This window comes from Drosophila grimshawi, unplaced genomic scaffold (assembly GCF_018153295.1).
Source record: "Drosophila grimshawi isolate 15287-2541.00 unplaced genomic scaffold, ASM1815329v1 contig_545, whole genome shotgun sequence".
Lineage (NCBI taxonomy): Eukaryota > Metazoa > Arthropoda > Insecta > Diptera > Drosophilidae > Drosophila > Drosophila grimshawi.
The window spans coordinates 884,098-896,115 of NW_025063357.1; the positions used below are offsets into that span (position 1 = coordinate 884,098).

At 32.5% G+C, this 12,018-nt stretch overlaps 1 protein-coding gene across 1 annotated transcript; it reads right to left on the minus strand.

Moving 5' to 3' along the window:
- Positions 1 to 1,800: 1,800 nt before the first annotated feature.
- LOC6569981 (CD81 antigen) lies at positions 1,801 to 11,919 on the minus strand. Its single transcript, XM_001996202.3, has 5 exons — positions 11,494 to 11,919; positions 5,244 to 5,438; positions 4,880 to 5,059; positions 4,600 to 4,809; positions 1,801 to 3,486 (listed from the first exon to the last, which is right to left on the minus strand). Exons 1-5 carry the CDS (start codon positions 11,557 to 11,559, stop codon positions 3,337 to 3,339), a joined length of 801 nt encoding a protein of 266 aa, XP_001996238.1. The 5' UTR covers positions 11,560 to 11,919; the 3' UTR covers positions 1,801 to 3,336.
- Positions 11,920 to 12,018: the final 99 nt, after the last annotated feature.

A 12,018-nucleotide genomic window follows, 5' to 3' on the forward strand; every position in this document is an offset into this window, starting at 1 on the left:
GAGTATGACGGACATTGGACCAAACCAATATAATATCATACCTTCTGTAAAAAAAATGTGCTACGACAAAAAAAACAACACCCATTTATATTCCGATAGTGGGTTTCATTAGACACTGCCTGCAAGGAGCACATGCTCAAAAGACTCAATCCGTATTTGATTGTGAATTCATGGTGTTTTAAAGGAAGGGAAGTGCGTCGAATTGTCCCGTCCGGCATATGTGTAATCAATGTCAACTATGCTCTCAGTGTATTTTCTCTTAATTAAAATTTACTGTGTATTACTAAAAACATTAAGTATAAAATTTAAAGCTGGATTGAATTTCTTTGCGTCATGGTGCTTAGGAGTATAAGTAAGTTTCAACTTATCCTCTGTAAGCTTATAATGCAATACTAATGCCTTACAAGCTTCTATTGGACCATAGTTCAAGAGAATAGAAAAATATTGTAGTTAATATTTATGCGTTTGGTATTTACTTGGATTATCAACCATTATCGGATTTATTGGAAATGCCAGGCATGCTCTTGTTTCCCGGTCCCTCTTCATTTGCTAGGAAGGTTTACCAAATGAAGCGACCAGCGTTCTAAGCGAGTTTCTGTTATCAAAGAGTAGCAGTGACACCTATATCCTTTCTTTCATCTACCAGATTGGTGTAGCGTGTGGCAGGCAACAAAACTTGTAAAGATGATCGAGACAGTCGGTTTTTAAGGCAGTGTTATTGCAAATTAGAGAAAGTAAGATATTTCGCAACACGATAGCAGTTCAACGCCAAATCCAGATGCACTAAATCGAAAGCTGGGTTCATGGCGAACGGTTGTTTCCAGAGTCGATCAGATCAAAAAACATCCGAAAAGATCTCTTGTGTTATTCAGTTTAATAAGCCACGTGCTCCGATTTATAGTAAAGCCCCTTTAATTTATTTGTTAAATAGATGTTTATTTATTTATGAAATATCAATAATATGTCACTGATTTAATACATTCATTCAAATTGATTCTGTTCATATATTGAATTTTGTATTTATGCGTCCGGTTGTGAATATCTATATTTGAATTTGTGTGTTTCTTTCATATTACTAACATGAAGTATTTCACATACATTTGTGTGTTTTTTTTTATTAATAGTTACGATTTTTGAGCGTCCATATCGTAGGATTCAATTAATATTGCTTAACTTGTTTCCTCATAAATATGTATGTAAATCCAATTGTGCATTTTTCACCCCACAAACTGTGATTAATCTTCATTTTCATCAAGTTGTTTTTTAAAGTTGACTTGCATAAGGACTCAGATGTTGATTGGATGAAATCAAGTTTATATTCCGCATGACCCTCGTTTTGACAGACGATTCACAAGGGGATTGACAATGCACAATTTTTGCATTACGAATTAATTGTTTATGAACTACTTTCACTTTGATTAATGCAATATGTTTGATGTATTGATTTGGGTTTGATTTTAACGTCTTATGATCTTTGCGCCGTAATCAACTTTTGAGGTTTTGTGACAAATGTGTATGTCAAATGTTTTACTTGAGTGATTTCTTTAAATTTCTATATTTGTTTATAAAATGATTCACTACAATTTGAACGTGTTAATTTTTGTTACTTGGATTTGTTATACATATTTGTTATTTGTGAAATTGTTCACTTAGACTACATTTTAAAATTTAACTCCATTTGCACAAACATTTTTACTTCACTAAATCAAAAATTGGCTTAACTACTATAAAATGTAAATAAATGTTTACGCTTTGATGTGTAAATTTAAATATATTTATTTAATTACGATTATTTGTAAATTATGTAAATTTAATTTAATTTTGTCATTGGATTGGTTGTAGATTAGATTTATTTTAACGTTGTGAAGGGTACAAAGTATGACGCTCAGCTACGTTTAGCTACCAACAAAATACATTTAACAATAGTAAAAATACAAAAATTCGTGTAGTTTCGCTTGTATGTATGAAATGAAAATAAAACAGAGTTCAACAAAATACATATATGAATGTATGCGTTTATATATGTATGTGTATATGTAGATGCATGTATTTAGGGGGTTTTCGATCTTTATTTTAAGTAAACAAAAATTTTAGTTCGTGTTTTATTTTCCATTATATATTTTTTAAGTTACTGTTTGTATAAATAATTGTACTTTGATTAACAATAAATAATTATTCATTCAAAATTGCAAGTAGTCTGATTTGACATATGTTTAGATCGGATGAGTTTGTGTGTGTGTGTGAGTAGCGTGGTGTGAGTGTAGTTTCGATCGTATTTAATTGATGGCAGGGTCATTTACAGAGGGCTGTTAGTTAACAGCATGTCGAACAGTGCATGAACTACAGCAGCGCTTCTTCTTATGGCAGCTAGTTGGCATTAAGTTAACAGTGCGCTCTTTTTTAACATTGGATGTTAGAACAAATTTTGTAAATACATAAAATATTTGGCATTTAATTTCGCGAAGCTCAACGAATTTCATTTAATGTTTACTTATTAGTTTTAGCACATGATTTTACACAAGAGAAATGATAAGTGTTTTTTTTAGGTTTGGATCTTTGGATTTCAATGCCGAATCAGAACTGAATGATGGCATTTTAATCATTTTCACTTGTGGAATGCTCATTTGAAAGGTTTTTTTTTTTTTTTTTGTAAGTTATGCACGTACAAATTTGCATACGATTCAAAAATGTTTCGAACATCAAAACAACAAATTTGAAACGAAAACTATGATTGCATTTATACTTCTGTGTTTTGGCAAATAAGATTTTACTTTGTGCTTAAATTGTTAATTTATTATATGATTTCTTTATAGTATATGAGTCGTACTATTTATTTATTTATGTATTGCTAAAACATTATGCAATTTGTTGTTTTAATTTGAAACTTTTCGCCTTATGCGGTTAGACTATCCTAATATTAAGGAGTTTACTGCTGTGTAAAGAGTTGTGTGTTTTTGTATTGTAAAATGTTTTCGGTTTGTTTATGTAGAATAATTTTAGAAAAGTTTTTGCGTATCTCAAGTTCATATAAAGTTCATTCAATTACTGTGACTCTTCGTTAATTCCAAGTCTGCCACAATTGCTCAGCTCAGTTGTTGTTTGTTAAAGTACTACAAAAGTGTATTAAAGTATTTGCAACGACTGACAGCCCCCTCAAATGTAGCCAGCTACAGCTCTTTGCCAATGCCGCTGTCAGTGTTAAATGCATTGCTTTCGCTCCAATTGTTTTTGCTTTTGTTGTTGTTGTTGCTTTTAGTAACGCTTATGCTTTAGTTTACATTTGGTTTGTTAGTACTTCTCATCATCCGTTATTTCCCTATGGGAATTCTGTAATTCTCAGGCCTTGTAATGCTGATTCCTCACCGCACAGCACAGGCTCAATGCGAAGGTCAGGGACAGCAGCTCCAGCAGAATAACAGCGGCGGTAATTGCAAAAATAGTAGCCCAATTCTCATAAATGATGTCGATCAGCTTATCAACGCAGCCCTGGAAAGCAAAAAAAATGTCATTAATAAAATACACAGACTGTGTGTGCGTTTGTGTGTGAGTGTATTTGTCTGCTTCTCATTTTCACTGCAATCAAATATTTATTGAATGTTTATTATACGCATTCAGCAACAAGAGAAGTTACTGCCCAGACATTTGAAATGCGTGCGGAATATCAATAATAATTAATACATTTTTATTGTCGCTGCGACAGGCAGGCGTAGCATTTTTATTAGCTTGAAACAAAACAATCAATACAAAGGATTATTAATTTTTATGGTCTACCGCTTGCTGGTGTTCAAAAACCCACCGACAGCCACCAAAGGTCAGGTAAAATTTGCTCAGACACAACCCCATAAAGTGTCGAGATTAAGTTTTAAATAGTGTTAAATATAGAAAAAGGGGAAAAAATAATAATAAGAAACCATAAATTAAGCACATAAAGATCTTAAATTTTTAATATGCTGTTAAACCCGATTATATAGAGGATGCATCTACGCACAACGACTGTAAAAGCTATCTCGATGCAGAAAAGAGGAATCGGTCTAAGCGAAGACTTCAACTACTGAGGTCTCTCTTCCTTGCAGATGTAGGGGAACTTTCGGACACTCAGCCTAAAAACTAACCATGCGAACCCAATCCGCAGGATGGAACGCGGTACCTCGAACACATGTACAGTTGCAAGAGTAGTATATCCATATAATATATATTATCGACAATAAGCCAAGCATGGTTCAATGTGGTCGATATTGGGTTCTTTCGCCTCCCTTGCTGACAACTTGCTGATAACCTAACCTAACCCCGCGTATGAATACAATACAATTGTCTATACATAATTATATTTGCATATAAATCTAATCTCCTAAGAGATGAATACTAAAATAATAAAAAATGTTCAATTTAAATGATTTAATCATTTTAAAATGATGACTTAGTTGTTTAAATTAAAATCACTATCAAATTGCCTTTTGTTTTCACATTGCTCGATTTATATTCTAATACTTATACAGATTAATATTATTATTATTATTTTATGTACTTTGAAACACCAGCAGTCTTCCCAATATGTTTATATTCTCTGTTTATACAAAGCCAAATATAATTCGAGTTTACCTGTTGATAAATGGACGTATTCAACGGACCGCCAAATTTCAAAATACGCGACTTTTCACAGTCGTTGAGACCCTCTTTGCAACACGATTCGGGTATATTGTAAAATACGTTCATCGAGGAGACGGCAATATCAACGATATTCGTGCGATCCACATTATTAAAACGACTCGTGGCCCAATCTCCAGGTCCATCTGCGCCACAGCACTTCAACTGCAACATAAAATGGAATAAATGAATACACAAAATAAATAATAAATATGCCAAGTGTTCATATATCTACATTCTTTTGCAGCGTATCAAAGGTAACGGTCCGTGAACTCATGCTAGACTGTCCGTACTCTTCCTGAACAGATGATTTGACCGCCGCACGCACAATATCATCCAGTTTGTCTTTGTTGTGGAAGGCCCAGGCACCGGCTGCAATTTGTGCCACCATCACAATGAGTATGACACAGAAGAACTGCAAAGAGTAAGCGATTTGTGAATGGGACTTGAGCGTAAGTGTGCAAGTGGGCGTAAATAAGCAGCAGTCGAAAAAAGAACAATTTACAAAATGCAATTTTAATGAGACTGTGGTGGGCGAGACAAATGCAGACAACCGCAGGATGTGTGGGTTGCTGCTGTGCATTTTAATTGAGACTTACCGAGATAAGCAGGCACTGACTCTCGCGACAAACGCCAAAGCAACCGAAGAATGCACCCAGTGTGATTAGTATGCCAATCGCCAGGAAGACGTAGAGTGCTATGTGATAATGGTTATACGATTGTGTCATCGACAGCATGAACGTGGGATCCGTTAGCATCCACAGCGAGGTGACCACAATGGTCAAACCGATGAGCTGTGAGAAGAAACAACAAAGTTTTAAAAGAGAATATAAATAAATTTAAAAATTAGTTTGTATAAATAGGTCATGCGTTCATTTGCTCAGTGAAGTAACGTCATATTTTCCCCTCAATCTCATCAATCGAAACATTAGCAGCAAAACGCTTCAATGACGCCATGTGTGTGCTTGTGTGTGTGTGTGCGACACGCCCCACTAGAGAGAGGGGGCGGCAATTAAAGCGGGCGGCAAAAGTCGTGCCAAGAATCCCAATGTAGTATTTGCCCCACCATCCTCCATCCCCTCATGGGCATTATGAAACATGGTCCGTTTGTAACTTATGATGTCAGCAGACAGACAGACAGAGAAATTGTATATTTTGTTCATTATTTCGAGTCTGCGTTTGTCTATTTGTTTTGTGTGTTTACGCTCTTCCTGACATTAAGAGCCCCTTCTTATTTCCTTTCTGCGTTCTTTTTTGTTTTGTTATTTATTTTATTATTGTTTTTTTTTTTTTTTTTTGCCAAGACATTGAATCAAATGCCGATGCGAATGAGAGGCCATAACCTTATCATTTGTCCGTGGGGATTATCAAGCAAACGAAGCATCTCTTAAAAATGCCAGCTAATATTTTGGGCTGTGTACTCACGTCACTTGAATAATATGTATGTACGTATTGAACTCAACGCTGATTATTCTGTTTTGCATATAATATAGTATATGCTTACATTCCAATTGGAAAGGGAATGAAATTACACAACAAAGTTGCAAGTTAGAATTATATAGAATAATTATTCATATATAGTTCTGTACGTATTTACAGACTGACATTCCTATAGCAAAGCGCGAATCTCGTTGTGCTTCTTGATATCCATTACGAAATGCTCTTCAAATATTAGAGTGTTACGAAATGTTTTAACAGTATCACGGCTTCTATTTACGACTTCTCCCACGTGTGATTTTGTAATGCTAGATTCTGGTGCATTGCAATGTTTACCTTTCCATCAGCTGCTAATGATAAGATTACGCAGCTTACGGTCAGAGTCAGTGAAAACGAAACAATTGCAAAAAGTAAGAAGACGCTTCTGCAGAGAATCAAGTTCTTGAACAAACCCAATAAGAAACCTAGAAGCTTTTATTGGTACTTATTCGTATCGAAACGAAAAATATATATTATTGCATATTTAATTAACTAAAAAGTAACTTCTATTGTGTGTATAATAAATTGTGTATATTTATTGGAAAATTAATTGTCAACATTTTGTTGGTTGTAAGACATTATACGAAAAAACAAAAAATTTGCTGGTTGTCGTGCATAACTAGATCAAAATTTAAATAACATATAAAGCACTTATAGTCAAACCGACAAAAACTTTGCGGTGTTGCAATCAACTTTGCATATCATGTGTGTATATAACTTGCGATGAGGAGCAAGCTGTGAAATATGAGCATATAAATATATGTATACGTATATAAATGTATGTATGTAGATATGTACAAATGCCACAAAGACCGCAAATCGTTGCTAAAATGTAATAAGTATACATATGAATATATACCGATTAGCGATAGTCCAAAGCTTAGAGACACGAAAATAGCAACTAGTGCAGTTCTCTCATACATATGTATATACATTTTGAGAGCTGAGTCAATCTGCCAGTTAAATATTACATATGTACATAAATTAGATTTAACTTTGATCATAGTGCATAAAACAGATACATCTGGTCTTGTCAACTGCGTGAAATACAGTCATAATAAGAAGACTTCTAAACATATGACAGGTGTTCAAAATAAATACAAAAATTATAGCCAACAAATTTTTAAAAACGTATTGTACACAATAAAATGTTTTAGTATATACAAAACAAGGAAACGCAAACAAAACTGTTCAGCCGAGCAAACACCTTTTATTCCAAAGCAAACTGACACACCACCTACACTATATGGATCAAAACTCTCCCAGTTGTTGTTTATATTGAAATAGGCAGTATCGAAATTTTCGACAATGACGACCTACCCCAAGTCAAAAATATTTTCATCATAAATAAATTCATAAATACCAAATGTAACCCCCAACGTGAACTCTTGACAATTAACTGTGTTTTTAATGAAACTAACCTAACATAACTGAAGACATCGTTAGCAAAGCTCATTTCAAGCAAGCCAAAAATTTTATTTTTAAATTAAATCATTTTTAGTCAAGTGAATAGAGCGTTTAGCTGTTGAGTTTGCTGATACTACAGATAGACAAAGAATATTTATAAGGATTCATTCCTTATATATAATGCATAAGACATAAATAAATATACGTACACATATACATATACATATACATATACATATACATATACATATACATATACATATACATATACATATACATATACATATACATATACATATACATATACATAGGCATATACATATACATATACATATACATATACATATACATATACATATACATATACATATACATATACATATACATATACATAGGCATATACATATACATATACATATACATATACATAGGCATATACATATACATATACATATACATATACATATACATATACATATACATATACATATACATATACATATACATATACATATACATATACATATACATATACATATACATATACATATACATATACATATACATATACATATACATATACATATACATATACATATACATATACATATACATATACATATACATAGGCATATACATATACATATACATATACATATACATATACATATACATATACATATACATATACATATACATATACATATACATATACATGTACATATACATATACATATACATATACATATACATATACATATACATATACATATACATATACATAGGCATATACATATACATATACATATACATATACATATACATATACATATACATATACATATACATATACATATACATATACATATACATATACATATACATATACATATACATATACATAGGCATATACATATACATATACATATACATATACATATACATATACATATACATATACATAGGCATATACATATACATATACATATACATATACATATACATATACATATACATATACATATACATATACATATACATATACATATACATATACATATACATATACATATACATATACATATACATATACATATACATATACATAGGCATATACATATACATATACATATACATATACATATACATGTACATATACATATACATATACATATACATATACATATACATATACATATACATATACATATACATATACATATACATATACATATACATATACATATACATATACATATACATATACATATACATATACATATACATATACATATACATATACATATACATATACATAGGCATATACATATACATATACATATACATATACATATACATGTACATATACATATACATATACATATACATATACATATACATATACATATACATGTACATATACATATACATATACATATACATATACATATACATATACATATACATATACATATACATATACATATACATATACATATACATATACATATACATATACATATACATATACATATACATATACATATACATATACATATACATATACATATACATATACATATACATATACATATACATAGGCATATACATATACATATACATATACATATACATATACATAGGCATATACATATACATATACATATACATATACATATACATATACATATACATATACATATACATATACATATACATATACATATACATATACATATACATAGGCATATACATATACATATACATATACATATACATATACATATACATATACATATACATATACATATACATATACATATACATATACATATACATATACATATACATATACATATACACATACATATAAATATGCACATACCTACATATACTTATATATACATATTTAAATATTAATTTTTTGTATTATATAGTTTATCACAAATTTGAAGTATATTAATTTAAGTTTAAGACGAGCTTTTGCTATGAGTAAGAGTGAGCAAAGAACGAGTTTAAGTGACTGCTAGAGAGAGAGAGAGAGAGAGAGAGAGAGAGAGAGAGAGAGAGAGAGAGAGAGAGAGAGAGAGAGAGTGCGCACACACACAAGAGAACAAGTGCAAAATAGGCCAAAGCAAAGAGCATTTTGCGAACAATTTAAAAGTGTGCGTGTCCCAATAAAGCACAGTTGTAAAACAAATTTTGCAATTGGCGGAAAATTGATTACAGCAGTATAATAATAAGCACATATATACATACAACATATACACACACACACATACACACACATATGCACATACACACACATGTTCACATACACACACATGTGCACATACACACACATGTGCACATACACACACATGTGCACATACACACATACATACAGTACACACAACTGACAAAACGTCGCGTGCAAGAGAAAATGTGTGCCAAACGCTTAATAAACTCCTTAAATGACCTACATTCGTAGCTCTGCTCTGTGAAAAAATGGCGAGCGAAGAAAGACGATGAAAGAAGAACAGTTGAGCATTTGTCCTCGCATTTAAAAATTAACCACTATTTTTATATTTCAAACGTATATACATAGTAAATGAATAATTGTGCAAAAAATAGCACAACAAATTTTGAAGAAAAAAAATTAATAAAAAAATAAGGAAGAGTAAAGCAAATCACTGAAATTGATTTTATAAAAAGACGCAAGCGGATGCCAATTTAAACGTCAGACGCATTTCAGCATCAGCAGCGTCATCGGAAATCGTGAAAATGCTTGGAAATCTCAGTCACAGTTCTGCAAATGTGCATGGAAAAAGCTTAAATTACAAATTATGCAAATAAAATCAACATCAATCGAAATTACTACGTAAATTTGAATCGTCTGATAGTATGCTGCGTGTCATATACATATGTCATATATTTATTTATATATGGAATATTTCCCCAACTTATGAATACTTCGCACCACTGTGGCCAGCAACAACAATCGTCGTCCACCTCCCACTAGCAGAAGCAGCAACAAAAACAAAAACAACTACAGCATTCAAATCAACATCCACACGGAACGAAAGCAAATATTTTTGTTGGTTTGTTCGAAAATAGATTTGACTAATAAATACTATAGGGAAAAATCGAAAAACCAACAAAACACAAAAAAAAAAACATTGAAAATTCAAATTCAGTGGTCAAATTTTCTACAAGCAAACTAAAACAAACAACACATAACAATTAAGTCGATGAAGCAATCGGGAAAGAGTAAATTGCATAAAATCTCACACGGGGAAAAAAAACGTTGAACCCTTTCGGCTAGATGAGAGCGAGAGAGAGAGTGGCGCACCCAAAAGGCGCCAAATCTAGGTCCTGCCCACACACAACATCAATGTGTGTGTGTGTGTGTGTGTATGTATGCATACAGAGACAGATACAGATACACACTCGGGCGTTAAAAGAATGAATGAGGCGTTGTAGATAAGAATAAGAATACGAGAAATACGAAGGTGTAGCAAGAAGCAGACTTTAAAAACTAACAACAACAAGGCACGCATATAAAAATAAAAAGAAAAACCCAACAGGAAAAAGTCAAGACGAAAACAAGAAAAACAACACACAAACTCATGTGTGGGAGCAGCAAAAGTGAGGGGGGGGGGGAGATGCTTTCGATGTGTGTGTTTGTATGGGTGTATTTGTGTGTGTGTGTGTGTGTGTGTGTATATGTCGCATACTCTTCTCCCACCCCACAGCGGAACTCTATTGTTTATTGGAGTGTAAGGAGTGTGAGCAGCGCAGCAGCTGCACAGAGTGTGCGCGCGAGCAAAAGGGAACGCGCGCACAAACACACAGTTAAAAAATTGACGGACTGTGTATGTGTGTATTTGATGTTTATGTGTGTTCCAGTTGATGTTTGTGTTGGTGAGCAGGCTGTTTCTGCTTTTGTTGTTGTTGTTATCTGCTATTGTCTGCTTGCATACCTACCAAGAATAAGATGTTTATAAGGACCATCAAATATTTAACACACGAACAGCAGCCGTTGAGACCCATTTTTAGGGTTTTAATTTAACTCGTTTCACAGATTTTTTCGTTCGTTTACTTGACGGCTTTTTTTCACGACCGTTGTTGGTTTCCTGCCGCCGATTTAGATTTGAGAAGCTGCGTTAGATGCAATTTCTCTACTCCTTGCACTTGCACAATATTCAATTCAAATGCGCTCGCTCGTTTTGCACTCGGTTTAAACAACACTTTTCGTTTAAGACATCGACATCCTTGTTTTTTTTACCGTTAAGCGCGTTATGTTTAGCAATAATTTAAATTTTTATTTGTACATCGAAGCAGCAGCGGCGCTCTCTCAATCGCGTCTGAGTCAGTGTGACCGCCTTTGAATAGCTGAATAATGCACAAATTGCAAGAATTCTATTTCGATAACAAATTACTCTTTCAAACGCTGTGCAGCACTGCTTTAAGGATGAGCCAAATTCGATAAATTAAGTGTGTTAAAATCTA